Here is a 13,766-nt window from a genome sequence, read left to right as displayed (position 1 = left end):
GCTGCGGCCGCGCGGGACGGTTGAGCCGGCGGCGCGCGCCATGGCGGCAGGTTTGGGGGAGAGGACAGGGGGGACATGGGGGGAACAGGGGTGTCACCGCGGATGGGGGACATGGGGGGAACGGGGGTGTCACCGGGGAGGGGGGGGACATGCGGGGAACGGGGGTGTCACCGGGGATGGGGGGGACATGCGGGGAACGGGGGTGTCACCGGGGATGGGGGGGACATGGGGGGAACGGGGGTGTCACCGGGGATGGGGGGACATGGGGGGTTATGGGGGTGTCACCGGGGATGGGGGGACATGGGGGGAACGGGGGTGTCACCGGGGATGGGGGGGAGATGAGGGGTTATGGGGGTGTCACCGGGGATGGGGGGGCATGGGGGGTTATGGAGGTGTCACCGGGGATGGGGGGGAGATGGGAGGAACGGGGGTGTCACCGGGGATGGGGGACATGGGGGGTTATGGGGGTGTCACCGGGAATGGGGAAATGGGGGGTTATAGGGGTGTCACCGGGAATGGGGGGACATGGGGGGTTATGGGGGTGTCACCGGGGATGGGGGGTCACCGGGGCTGGGGGAACACGGGGGTACGAGGGCGTCACGGGGGATGGGGGGGCACGGGGGCACCGGCGTCGTCATCGGCCATGGGGGAATGTGAGGGGACCAGAGGCGTCCCTGGGGATGGGGGTCTGCCGGGTGCGCCAGCGGGACTGGGGGGTCTCCGGGGGATTCGGAGCACGGGGGTAACAGGAGTGTCACCGGAGGGGGAGGTGGGCTTTGGGGACAGTGAGGGTCTGGAGCACGGGGATACCCGGGGTGTCACTGGTGCTGGGGGGAAACTCTGAGGACAGGGAGGGCTCTCAGAGCATTGAGGTAACAGAGTCATTACTGGGGCTGGGGGAGTCAAGGCACCATCACTGGGCACGGAGGACCCAGAGTACGGGGGTAATGGGGGTGTCACCGGGTGCAGGGGCAACACAGGGTCTGGAGGGCTCTGGACACAGAGATACTGGAGTGTCACTGAGCCTGAGGGGCTCAGGGCATGGGGGGCTCTGGACACAGAGATAGTGCGGGTGCCACTGGGGCTGTGGGGCTTGGCATGGGGAGGCTTGGGGCACGGAGATACCGGCGGTGTCACTGGGGTGGGAGTGCTTGGAGCATGGGGTTAATGGGTCCATCACAATGCTTGGGGCACAGAGATGGCACTGGGGTGTGGGGGTCACAGATGTGGAGGTGATTCAAGTGTCATTGGGGCTGACTCGAGGCATGGAGGTGCCAGGGACTGAGGTGACTCAGGACACCCTGATAATGGGGTGCCACCAGGGCAGGGGACCTTGGGACATCGGGTTCCAGGTACAGGGGGTAATAGGGGACGTCCAGATGTGGATTCTGTCCCCCCACCGATCCCGGTGCCGGTACCAGCAGCCTGGCAGCGTCCCTACCTGAACATCTTCAAGCACTTCCGTGTGGAGGAGTGGAAGCGTTCTGCCAAGGAGGGGGACGTGGCTGCCCTCACGGTAACAGGGGCACCACGGGGTGGAGGCACCAGCCAAGGGTGGGCAGCACTGACCCCCCATCACCACTTTCCTTGGTTTCGCAAGGACACGAGGCTGAAGGGAACAATCTACCGGATCCGGGGCTCCAACCCTGCCAGCAGTTACCTGCAGCTGCCCCGGGCTGGGACACAGTCACTGGGGCTCACGGGGCGCTACCTCTACCTGCTCTTCAGGCCCCTGCCCCGCAAGCACTTCCTTGTCCACCTGGATGTCACCACCGAGGTAGGTGACACTGGGTGGACTCATTAAACCACCTTCATTAGCACTGTGACTGATTGAAGGACTGGGGGTGGCACTGGTGGTCTTGGGGGATGAAGACCTTGGCTGGTCTTTGTTAATGCTGATGGGTTTCCCTGGGCTGGAGTTGATTTCCGTCCTCACGGCATCTCTGCTGGGGACAGGGGACACTGAGGGGACAGGGGACACAGCCACGTGCCTTGTCCTCTGCAGCACTTCCCTGCCGAAGCCACCAGGGCGACTAAAGCTCTGTGTGTTTGTGTCTCTTCCCAGGAAAACCAGGTGGTTCGCATCTCCTTCTCCAACCTCTTCAAGGAGTTCAAATCCACAGCCACCTGGCTGCAGTTCCCCTTTGTCTGTGGAGCAGCCAAGGACTCAGCGGGTGACCCTGTGTCCCGGCGCGGTGAGGAACTGTGTGGTCGGGGCTGGGCTGGCACATCACCACCAAAATAAATTGTTAGAAAATAAATCGAGTTCAGAAGTTGACTTGCTGCCTTTGGGGAGGGTGAAGAGAAGCTGTAGCTGCCCAATCCCTGGAAGTGTTCAAGGTCAGGTTAGACGGGGTTTGGAGCAACCTGGTCCAGTGGAAGGTGTCCCTGCCCATGGCAGGGGATTGGAACAAGATGGTCTTCAAAACTCCCTCCCAACCCAAACCATTCCAGGATTCTGTAAGAGTTGTGGGTCTGAGCAGGAGCTCTTCCACATCCAGAAGCTTGGAACTGTAGCTCCTGGTAGGGCTGTCAGCCATCCTTGTTCTCCCAAGCAATGGGGTGCAGTGTCAGGCCAGGCATGAGCCTATGGGGATGGTGGGGCTCCCTGTCCTTCCCCACCCCTAAGCTACGAGGCATATTTTCCCATCTCCCACTGGGCACAGGCCTGGAGGGAATCTTGCCTGGTAAATAGTTTACTGAACTGTGTGAATCTCGTGTCTCCTGTCCTGCCAGGTCCAGCATCCACGTCTGTAGCGTCTTTTCACACCGTCCCTATTCCCACGTGCCCCTCTCCTCCCCAGGTGCCTCCGGAGCAGCCCCTGCCGACGTGCGCTGGACGTGCCTGGTGCTGGACCTGCCCTCCATCCTCTCCCTGTACCTCAACCGCCGGTACAGCCACCTCAGGGCTGTCAAGCTCTGCTCCAACCTGCTGGTGAAGAATCTCTGCACCAGCGACTTGGTGTTTGACCCAGGTGAGGAGCCAAGACCTCGCCATGGCCTCAGGTTTCTCCTGTGACTCCAGCCCGGCCTGGGGGAAAATCCTTGGGGGTTCAAAGCTGAGGTTGCAGCCCTGGCAGAGCACTGGGCTGCTGCTGCTCTATGATATGGGCAGGAAGGGCAAAATACTATGATGTTAAGTTTCCATGTGGGCAGGGACACCTTCCACTAGACCAGGTTGCTCCAAGCCCTGTCCAACCTGCTCTTGGACACTTCCAGGGATGGGGCAGCCGCAGCTTCTCTGGGCAACCTGTGCCAGGGCCTCACCACCCTCACAGGGAAGAATTTCTTCCCAATATCCCATCCCTTTGGCAGTGGGAAGCCATTCCCGCTTTTCTTGTCAGTCTGTGACCTTGTCCAAAGTCCCTCTCCAGCTCTCCTGAAGCCCTTTTATGCACTGGAAGGCAATCTGGAATGGAATCCAGTCTCTCAACCTCTGGAGGAAAGTATCCTCTCATTTTCCAGCTGTAAAGTGAACAAAAAGAACAAAGTTAAATATCTTTCCAAGATTAGAATTTTTTTCAGGGGGAAAGAAAGAAAGAAAGGTGTCACTACACCTTGATTCTCCAAGACCTGTGCTTTTATCTGCTGGAAGAGCCTGTGCTTTTTTTTTTGTGTCAAAAATCTTCCAACCTGCTTTTTTTATCCACTTGCTCCGTGTGGCAGAGATACTTTGGTCAAACCCTTTGTTTCTGCCTTTCTTTTTTTGTGCTGGAATTCTGCCTCAACTGCCTGGCCCGATGGAAAGCATCAGTGGGAAGGAAGTTACAGGGCTGTTTTGAGATTCCTGAAACTTGTTGTATCTTGAAGAATGTCTTGTATTTATAAATACATGAAGAAAAGAAGACAAGAAAATGGGAAATGAGTCTTAACACAAATCATGTTAAATCAATGAACAGAAACTAAGTGAATCTTGAGCCTGGGGGTTTATAACTCGAATCCAAGTGTTTGTGCTCTGGGCTCTTTGGAGGTTTAGAGTTTCAGGAATCCACCTGTGCAAAAGTGTGTTAGTTTGTTCCTCAGGCTTGGGATCCTTGTTTCTCAGGTGTTCTCAAAGAGGGAAGGGGTTTGTGCCCATGTCCCACAGGGAATGTGATTTCAGCCAGCTCCACAGGCCTGGAGAACTCAGTGTCTGTCTGTCCCTGTGCTGCCAGGTGTGACCTTCTCCAAGGCCCGGCACACCGACCTGGCCTGCCGTGGGATCGCTCCCATGCCAAGGGAAATGGCATTCCCTGTACCCAAGGGAGAGAAGTGGCATGACCTCTACGACTACATCAGGTATGGCTGCTCCCCCTCCCACCACAGCTCCCAGATCTTCCCACTCCCTGGGGGAAGGCAGGATGAGTAATGCCACTTGAGGAGTGACAGATCCAGGTGAACCTGGGGCCCAAGTGGGCATTTTGGTCCCCTCAGCTCCAGCATTTAGGTGTTGTTAACACTTCTGTCCTTTAGTACCATCTGCCTTTGGTATCCCTGTATTTGAGGGAGGATGGGATAAAAGGGGAAATCTTATAGGAGACTGGAGAGGTCTTTGTGCCAGGCCTGAGTTACCAAGTGATATTCCCAGGTGCCAATACAGTTACAGTCCTAATCACACAGTGCCTTCCTCTGATGCTGCTCAGGTTCCCATCCGAGGGGCTGAAGCTGCCGTACAACTCCATCCAGAGGAGCTGTCCCAGTCCTGCGGCAGGTGGGAATGCTGGGGGCAGCAGCCAGGGCTGTGCCACCCCGGCTGGGTACCTGGGTTCTCTTTAGAGCCCCTGGGTTCTCTTTAGAGCCTACCCTGCTCCTCGTGTCCCCCAGGTGATGGAGCCTCGGAGGAGCCTGTCCGCCCGCCGCCCCCGCCGGTGACGCTCACCAGGGCCGTGTGCGACCGCCTGTCCCTCATCCACCACATCACCAGTCCCAAAGCTGTGAGTGCACCACGGAGGGGGCTGCAGCTCCTTCCTTTCTGCTTGCCATGGAGTCTTCCCCCACATCTCTGTCTTTAAGACATAGAAGCTGCTTGTTGTCGTTGGCAGCTGATCTGGCATGGTCTGGTGACCACAGATAGTTCTGTCTTCAAATTATTAATAGGAAGTGAGGTCTGGAGACTGAGGAATGTGATTGGAGCCCTCAGGGAGCAGAGCAGTGCATGGAGTTTGGATTTCTGGGACTGCAGGCAGCTGTCCTCTTCCTGATTTCCTCCTTCCTGGTGGTGCTGATATGGGAACTGGTGTCCAGACTGGCTTGCCAGTGTGGTGATGGGAGTTTGGAGAGGGACTGGGGGAAGCCATCCTCGTGCTGTGGAGAGGGAGAAAATGAGGAGCACAACTTCTCTTTATTAGAAAATGTCCAAAGAATGGCCCTGAGGATGATGAAGGGTCTAGAGGGGAATGGACCCATATGAGGAGCAACTGAGGGCACTTGGTTTGTTCAGCCTGGAGGAGAGGAGATGGAGCACAGACCTCATCAGGGTCTGCAGCTTCCTCACAAGGGGCAGTGGAAGGGCAGCTCTGATCTCTCCTCCCTGTGAGCAGTGACAGGACCCAATGGAATGGCTGGAGCTGTGTCAGGGCAGGTTTAGGCTGGATGTCAGGAAAAGGTTCTTCCCCCAGAGGGTGGTTGGGCACTGAACAGGCTCCCCAGGGCAGTGGTCACAGCCCCAAGACTGCCAGAGCTCAAGGAGCATTTGGACAACACTGTGAGGGACTGGGTGGGGTTGTTGGAGCATTCTGTGCAGGATGGACTTGATGCTCCTTGTGGGTCCCTTCCCACTCAGGATACTCTGTGATTCTACGACCTGGGATGAACTGGGATGGGCTGAGCTGGCTGACTGGGTGCTTTAGACCTCCTATGCTCAGTGGAGAGAGGGCAGCTCTTCCTGTTGAGGGCTGAGTGTTTTCTGGGGCTCTGATTTTCTGTCTGGAGGAGATGAACTGTGCATGGACAACACTGGGAGCGTAGGCAGAGCAGCTGTTTAACACACCTGGCCAAGCCAGGTGCACACAGGGCTGCCCTCCCCCCAGGTTGTTTCATCCTTGTTTGCATCTCTGTGAAGAGTCATCAGGAGAGGGGGGGTCTCTCTGTCTCTGCCCCAGCATCGGGTGGAGGGCGCCTGGAGGAGGACTGAGCTCTGTCTGAGGCTTTCCTCATTCTCAGGTGCCACGCCGATCTCCTGTAATCACAAAAAGCATCCCTGAGGTTCACCTGACAGCCCCAAGAGCTGTGCCTGCTGGGCACCTGGTGCCAGAGGAGAACCAGAGACTGCACAGTGTGGGGGACACTGGGCAGCCACCATCAGCCATCCATGTCTGTGCTCATCAGAGGGGTGGACGGAACACCCCAGCTGTCCCCGCCAGCTCAGAGGAGGTGGGTGAAGCACTGAGGAGCTCAAGGTGGCTTTGCAGTGCTTGTTTCCAATTCTTGTGAGCCCAGAAGTGAGAAAGGAAACACTAAGTTCAGGCTGGAGTTCCAGAGTTCAAAAGGTGTTATTTTTCCTGGCTAGCAGTTCTCTTTTCTGTTAGTACCTTACTTACCTTGAATGAGGAACCCTGTGTTCAAACACGCTGACCTTAAGCCAATAGCATGTTTACATCTGCCCAGAGTGTGCACAGAAAGGGCTCTGGCCCAGGTGTGCTGTCCTAGCAGGAAGTTTCAGCCTGCAGGATAAGAGAACAGCCCTGGAAGTGTTCAAGACCAGGTTGGTTGGAGATGGAACAACCTGATTTAGTGGAAGGTGTCCCTGCCCACGGGAAGGGCTGGCTGTATCCCCCAGCTTGGGGCTGGGAGGAAGAGCTGCTTAACACTGGGAAACCCCAGCTCCTCCTGCCTGCCAGGCGGGACTTGAAATACTTTGAAGTTGTCCCCTCTGACAGGAGGGACCCAAAGCTGCCTCTGTGTTTTTCAGAGACAGATGAGCACTGGGGGCGGGGGTGCCCTGTGAGTGGAGGACCTCAGTGCAGCTCTGAGCATGATGGTGCTGGGTTTTTTTCCAGAGGCTCTTACCGGATCCCATCCTGAAGCTGAGAACGATTATTGGCTTTGGAGGCTGCAGCACCAAATGGGTCAGTAGCTGAGATGGTTTGGGGAGGGGATCTGTCATCACGTGACTGGGGTATTGATTTTTAGGAGGTGTGAAATACAGCTGAGTGTGGCATTGCTGGATGTGGAAAAGGATCCCAAAGCAGATGGGGACAACTGTATGTTCATACATGAGTGTTCTGCTGTTATGATGGTGAATTAGAAATTATGGGGCCTTTTAGACAGAATCATAGGATGGAGAAGCCTTCCAAGATCATCAAATCCAACTGTTCCCCCAGCACTGCCAAGGCCACCACTAGCCCATGTGCCCAAGTGCCACATCCACAAATCTTCTAAGTCCTTCCAGGGATGGTGACCCTACCACTGCCTTGGGCAGCTGTCCCAGGGCTGGACAATGCTTTCAGTGAAGGAATTTCTCAACATCCATTTAAACCTCCTCTGGCACAGCTGGAGGCCATTTGCTCTCACCCTGTCACTTGTTCCCTGGGAGCAGAGCCCGACCCCCACCTGGCTCTGTCCTCCTGTCAGGGAATTGGAGAGAGTGAGAAGGTCCCCCCTGAACCTCCAGCCTGAGTCCTCCCAGCTCCCTCAGCTGCTTTGTATCAGACTTGTGCTCCATTCTCTTCACTAAATTTCATGGCTTCTTTTTAACACATTAAAACTCCTGTGCTTTGTTGGAGGCTCAGAAGGAGGGGCTGTGTTTTGGCTTGTTTCTTTTGGGCACTGGGCCTTGCTTGTGGTCTGTATTGGGGTAAAGAAAGGGTTGTTTTGGTTCAGTCAGTTCAAGGCTCTGCCAACAATGTCATTTTCCTTGGCTCTCCTGTTCACATAGTAGGGAAAGGATCTTAAAACTCATTCAGTTCCAACCCCCGACCATGGGCAGGGACACTTTCCACTAGACCAGATGTGCTCCAAGCCCCATCCAACCTGGCCTTGAACAATTCTAGGGATGGGAAAGAAACCTCTGCCTAGGAGCTGGGGCACTTGTGGAACCCTATGCCTCCTGTCTCGGTGCTGCAGGCGCTGTGGACGCAGAACAACGCCGCCGTGGTGTATCCCTGCCACGCCGTCATCGTCACCCTGCAGCTCCGGACCGGCGAGCAGAGGTTCTTCCTTGGCCACACAGATAAGGTGAGTGTAACCTTCCAAAGCCTGATGGCAGCGCTGCCCTTGCACCCCAGGTGTCCCCCTGGTATCCTCTCACGTGGTGCTTCCCGCAGGTGTCAGCGCTGGCCTTCAACGGGAGCAGCACCTTGCTGGCCTCGGCGCAGGCCGGGCCCCGGGGCGTGGGGCGCCTCTGGGACTTCCGCACAGGCACCTGCCTGGCCGTGTTCAAAACCCATGTGCACTCCCTCTGGTCCCTCAGGTGGGTTTCAGCTGTGTGAGGGTGTGTGGTCAGGCAGGTGAAGTGTTGCAGTATGGCAGCATTTCCATGCTATTCTCACGTGCAGGGATGAATTAGAGCTGCCTGTGCTTGTCACCTAGACCAGCTGGCAGCTGGCCTGCATATGCTGCCAGCTCCCTCCTGAGCTTATCCCTCAGGTCTTGCTGTCTCCCCATCCCTACAACTTGTCCCCTTTTATCCCCCACTGGGGTACAATCAGGGTGCAAGGAGCTCTGTTTCACCAGGTTCCTCTTCTTGCAGCTTTTCCCGCAGCGGAGCCGTTCTGTGCGGAGTCGGGAGGGACGGGCATGGCAAAACGGTGAGAGCTGAAACTTGGGTTGGGAGGTTTCCCTGAGATGGCTGTTCTCCCAGATTGTGTAGTTATTTTGCAGACAAACCTCTGCTCTGGGCTTTCCTAGACATGTTCTTGAGGGAGATCCCTTTCTCGTTAGCTGCCTAGAAAATACTTTCCATCTGCCTGATGCTTGTGGGTGTTTGCATGCACATTCCTCAGCTGCAAGTGAACAAATCCTTGCAGAAGCAGCTGGAGAGACCTGCTGGGGCTGTGCTTTGGAGGCTGTTGTGCTCCTGGTGTGTTCCCAGCCAGAAGCCCAAGCAGGGTGATGTGACTGTGCCCGTACTCTGCAGGGATCACCACAGACTCATGTGCCACATTCCCACCTCTGCAGCCCTTCTGAGGGACACATGTTTGGGTGGCATTCCAAGCTGGAAGCCTTGCGAGCACATAGGAATTGTAATGGGAGGTTCAACACTGACTGGAGCCCAAAACCCCTTTATTTTAATAGCACTTAGGGCAAGATGTGAGGTTTAATCTTTCAGCACTGAGCATCTCCACGGAAGGGATGCCGGGTGCTGGAGCTGCCACCCACCAATGTAGCTGGGGGATGACGCAGATCCCACATGGAGCGGTCAAAAATAAACTTGTGTCATGGGACTGGGTGTTTGTTTTGTCAGTGGAAGTGTTTTCATCCACTGATCCCTTACTGACAACCACCAGCAATTAGCTGTGCCATTGCTAACTGCAGGAAAAAACACACAGTGCTCCATGTTTTTCTCAGCATGTGGCAGCATTCTCTGATCTGGGTGGGAGCTGGTGAGCTGCAACTGGGGAGAGGGAATCAATGGGGTGAAAGCGGGGTGGGAGAACAGGGAGCACCTCTCCCACGGTGATGCCTCTGCCCATCCCAGCCTCTGAGGTGATCCTGGGTTTGGTTTTAATGCTGTTCTGGAATGCAGAGCATCCACCTGCATTTCTTCAGCCATTTGCCCCTTTCCTCTGGGCAGAGGGTTTGACTCTTGCGCCTGGTGACAGGCACTGAGGGCACACAGACCTGCATTGGAATAGAGGCTGGGACAGCCAGAGCAGTGGTCACGTGCTGCCTCCCACTCCCTCAGCCCTGATACAGCTCCTATATCCCAGCAGGCAGAGTTCTCACTCTTCTGTGGGTTTGCTTTCCAAGTCTGAGTCCTGTTGCCAGGCAGCCCTGGGATTTAGACCCTATAATTATGGATTGTAGACAAGGATATGGCTATGAAGCTTTGCAAAGCTGTTGAACTGTCCTAAACCCTCTGGGTGAGAGGTTTTATTTCCCCTGCTCCAGCTCTGTTATCGATACTTCGTGCCCAACTCTGGAGCAGCTGCTGGATGAAAAGCTCTTCTGCTGCCAAGGTTTTGAGCAGCTCTTCATCGTGTTTTTGTGTTTCAGTTGGTGGTGGTGTGGAACACTGCTCAAGTAACCCGTGGTGGAGGGGTGGCTGTGCTGGCCAAAGCACACACAGATATGGACATCCAGGCCTTGAAGATTGCTTTCTTTGATGAGACCAGGTACGTGCAAAGAAAATAAATCAGAAACATTGATTTTTAGATATTAGGGAGGGTGAAGGTGGTGAGGCCCTGGCACAGGTTGCCCAGAGAAGCTGTGGCTGCCCCATCCCTGGAAGTGTCCAAGGCCAGGTTGGACGGGGCTTGGAGCAACCTGGGCTAGTGGAAGGTGTCCCTGTCCATAGGCTGGATGGGCAACTAGGTGGTCTTTAAGGTCCCTTCCAACCCAAACCATTCCATGATTCTGGCATGGCTGCAGGGGGAACTGCAGTGCTGCAGCCATCTGGTTGCTATTCCTGTTCTTGGTCTGTCAGGTGGCCCTTGGGACACTGAGCTTGGGACACCAGGGGCTCGGGGAGTCCTGCCCTGCTCCTCACGCCATGTCTCCCGGGACAGGATGGTGTCGTGTGGCCGGGACAACATCAGGCTGTGGCGAGTGCGGAGCGGGGCCCTGCACTCGTGTCCCGTCAACCTGGGCGAGTACCATTCCCTGGACTTCACCGACCTGGCCTTCGAGGAGGGGCCCGTGGCTGAGCAGGAGCCAGAGGACCGTGCGCTGTAAGGGGCCATCACCAGCACCATCCTCGGGGAACCTGCTGGGAGGGAGCTCTGTGCCTCTCCCTGCTCAGCATCCTCCTTCCCCTCCTGTGCACCACCACAGAATTTTGCTTGGGTTCTCCCTGCGAAACACAGGTGCCTCCTGGAGCTGGGAGAGCCTCTCCCCTCCTCAGCACACACCACTTCCCAAAAGAGATTTGTCTGCTTCAGAACAGCCCCAGAAATGGTTCTTTCCTCTCGCTATAGTGATGTTTTGCCATATTTAGTGATTTTCTTCTCACCTGAAGCTTTCTGTGGCAGCAGGAGGAGCGTGGAACACATCTTCTTGCATACAGCCAGACACATGCTTTGGTGTTGTTTTATTTTAATCATCAGAGCCAGGCCTTTGTTGCCACCACATATGGTCCCATCAGGGCAGAGCTGTCGGCTCAGCCAGCCTGTGGCAGAGAGAGGCCCCTTTCTGGAGTCTGGGCCAAGCTTTTTGGCTCTCTTGCTGATCTCTGTTCCAGAGGGTCAGGAAATCAAATAGGAAGCTCTGACTTGGTTGGAGATGTGTGGTGCAGCACGTGGAACAGTTGAACACCTAGCTGACCTGTTATATTACTGTGAACCAGGATTGCTTTCCACAGGTAAGCCAAGTTGGTTTTTCACTAAAACCAGGTCTCTCTCCCGCTTTTTTTACAGCTTTGTCTGCAGCAAGAGCGGCCACGTGCTGGAGGTGGATTACAAGAACATGTCTGTGCGGAGCGCGCGGCAGCTGCTGCCGGCACAGCCCCGGGAACACGGGCAGGAGCAGGCAGGGAGCAGCTCAGGTGGGAGCACCTGCAGGGAGGGACCAGCCAGGGGGCACCTCAACCACCACCAGGGTCAGAAATGAGCTCAAACACATCCCTGCTCAAACCAACCAGCTCTTTACCTACTGCTACCGGTTATTTTGGGTTGATTAGATCATCGCTATTTGCCTCTTAAGGACTGCAAATAATCTTCCTTAGTGCAGCAAAGTATCGTTTTAAGAAAGACTTTAGCATTTTAAATGCTGATTGCACTTTCAGAGAAACACCACTTTTAGAAACATGAAACAAGGTCTTCATTTGCTGATGGGAGGCTTAATGGAGAGATGGAAAAAGAACGAAGCAGATGAACGAAAAAGATGAATTTGGGGATTTTTTTCATTATTCAGCCTTTGCAGAGCATTTGGAGAATCTTTGGTGCTGTACATTAGTCCAGCTTTCAGCTCTTCCATTAACTTCAGCGGCGGGAAGAATTCACTTTCAAGTGGGATTGCTCTGATGTTTTAAAACTTAGTGCATGGTTTGCTGTATCAACTTGAGCTAATTAATCAAGAACATGCCTTTTGAGAGGTGTGTAACTGCAGTTCTTGCCTCATGGGCAAGAAAAGCCCCAAGAGCAGATGAAACAATGTCCTTGGTGTCCTCCTGGTAGCAGTGCTGGCTCTGACCAATGGCCTTTATACCTGAATTTAGATTGGATATTGGGGAAAATTCCTTCACTGAAAGTGTAGTCAGGCTTTGAAACAGCCTTCCCATTCCATCCCTGCAAGTGTTCAAAACTGTGGATTTGGCCCTTGGGGACATGGTTTAGTGGTGGCCTTGGCAATTCTGGGTTAATGGTTAGACTCGATGAGCTTTTCCAACCTTAATGATTCTATGAATCAAAAAATCCCAGTTTCTGTAGATCTGTATTTGCCTTCTGCAGAGAGGATTTGGGACATGGAAATGGCAGGGCAGTTATCTGAGACATCCCTTGCTACAGGATCCTGTTTGAGGCAAAAATATGGCAGTGTTTAACAAGGGACGGGAATTTTCTGTGCCTGGCAAGAGTTTCATGGTGGTAAAGAAGTTTTTAGCCCTGAGAAGGGCTGCCTGAGACCCTTCAGCCTGTTCTGTCAGTCAGCTTGGGATTCCTGGCTCCTCCTGAGACTGCAGCTGCAGGTGTGGGTGGAGCACTGGCCTCATCTCTTGGATGGGGCAACCCTCAGGTTGAGTTTTCTTGTTCCACCTGTATGAGGAGGTGTTGTTTTTTGGGTTTTCAGGCCCTGGGATTGCTATAAACAGTATTAGTATGTCCTTGACCTTCTGTGCCACGGGATCAGAGGATGGCTACGTGCGGCTGTGGCCACTGGACTTCTCAGCCGTTGTCTTGGAGGCAGGTGAGTAGAGCTGGGAATGGCACTTCTGAGCTCCACAGCTGCTGCAGTTCCAGAGCTCCACTGCCACAGCTCCTGCAGCAATTCTCACAAACAAGGGCATGTTTTATGTGTGCTGTCTCAGGGCTGCCTGGCTTGGAAGTCTTCAATGGCAGTTATTGATGTTCATTCTTGTAACTCATAGGAGAAAGGCCGGTTCTCCTGGGAGAGAGCAGATTTCCATCTTGATTTCTGTGCTCTTGAACCCATGGCTCATCTGTCTGTGAGAAATTATGGGAGAAGTCCAGTAGTTCTTGACTCTTTCTGAAAAAATCAGCATAACAGCAGAGCCAGAGCCCTTCAGATAGGGCAGAGACTAATCTGTCACTGAACTCAACTGCAAGTGTTCAGTCTCCAGGTTGTGGGCTGCTCATTCCTGCGATCGTTGTTTTGCCAATCAGGAATCTGCCTTTGTAGCTGTATTGCAGCTGCTGCCGCTCCTTTCCCAGGGGATTTGTTGACTCCGGTGTCTTTCCCCAGAGCACGAGGCTCCGGTGAGTTCTGTCTGCATCAGCCCTGACAGCCGCAAAGTCTTGTGCAGCACAGCTGCTGGGAGCCTGGGCTACGTGGACATCCAGTCCCGGGACTACAACACCCTCATGCGCTCGCACAAGGCCCCCGTGCTGGGCTTCTCGGTGGGGGGCATTCGGAAGCAGATAGCAACAGTGTCTCAGGACAGCACCATCCGAGTGTGGGACCTGGTCTCCATGCAGCAGGTAGGTGAGACAAGAGTCAGGAGGTGTCTCATATTT

At 54.8% G+C, this 13,766-nt stretch overlaps 1 protein-coding gene across 2 annotated transcripts in view; it reads left to right on the top strand.

Annotated features, from left to right (window-relative positions):
* The first annotated feature begins 9 nt into the window (after nucleotides 1-9).
* Nucleotides 10-13,766, top strand: part of LOC116794928 (mitochondrial Rho GTPase 2) — a 46,265-nt gene continuing 32,508 nt past the window's right edge. For both annotated transcript variants that reach the window (XM_032704140.1, XM_032704133.1), the window contains exons 1-18: nucleotides 10-50; nucleotides 1,353-1,516; nucleotides 1,601-1,777; nucleotides 2,066-2,195; nucleotides 2,805-2,975; nucleotides 4,155-4,278; nucleotides 4,623-4,690; nucleotides 4,804-4,913; nucleotides 6,142-6,351; nucleotides 6,978-7,046; nucleotides 8,044-8,154; nucleotides 8,244-8,389; nucleotides 8,669-8,726; nucleotides 10,135-10,253; nucleotides 10,647-10,808; nucleotides 11,493-11,620; nucleotides 12,862-12,978; nucleotides 13,495-13,730. In XM_032704140.1, coding sequence (XP_032560031.1) covers nucleotides 41-50; nucleotides 1,353-1,516; nucleotides 1,601-1,777; nucleotides 2,066-2,195; nucleotides 2,805-2,975; nucleotides 4,155-4,278; nucleotides 4,623-4,690; nucleotides 4,804-4,913; nucleotides 6,142-6,351; nucleotides 6,978-7,046; nucleotides 8,044-8,154; nucleotides 8,244-8,389; nucleotides 8,669-8,726; nucleotides 10,135-10,253; nucleotides 10,647-10,808; nucleotides 11,493-11,620; nucleotides 12,862-12,978; nucleotides 13,495-13,730 — 2,310 coding nt within the window. In that variant the 5' untranslated portion in view covers nucleotides 10-40. The remainder of the gene's footprint in view (nucleotides 51-1,352; nucleotides 1,517-1,600; nucleotides 1,778-2,065; nucleotides 2,196-2,804; nucleotides 2,976-4,154; nucleotides 4,279-4,622; nucleotides 4,691-4,803; nucleotides 4,914-6,141; nucleotides 6,352-6,977; nucleotides 7,047-8,043; nucleotides 8,155-8,243; nucleotides 8,390-8,668; nucleotides 8,727-10,134; nucleotides 10,254-10,646; nucleotides 10,809-11,492; nucleotides 11,621-12,861; nucleotides 12,979-13,494; nucleotides 13,731-13,766) is intronic.

The sequence above is a fragment of the Chiroxiphia lanceolata genome, chromosome 16 (assembly GCF_009829145.1).
Source record: "Chiroxiphia lanceolata isolate bChiLan1 chromosome 16, bChiLan1.pri, whole genome shotgun sequence".
NCBI classification, from domain to species: domain Eukaryota; kingdom Metazoa; phylum Chordata; class Aves; order Passeriformes; family Pipridae; genus Chiroxiphia; species Chiroxiphia lanceolata.
Note: the sequence above shows the minus strand (reverse complement) of the source record. Positions and strands in the feature narration are given on the sequence as shown.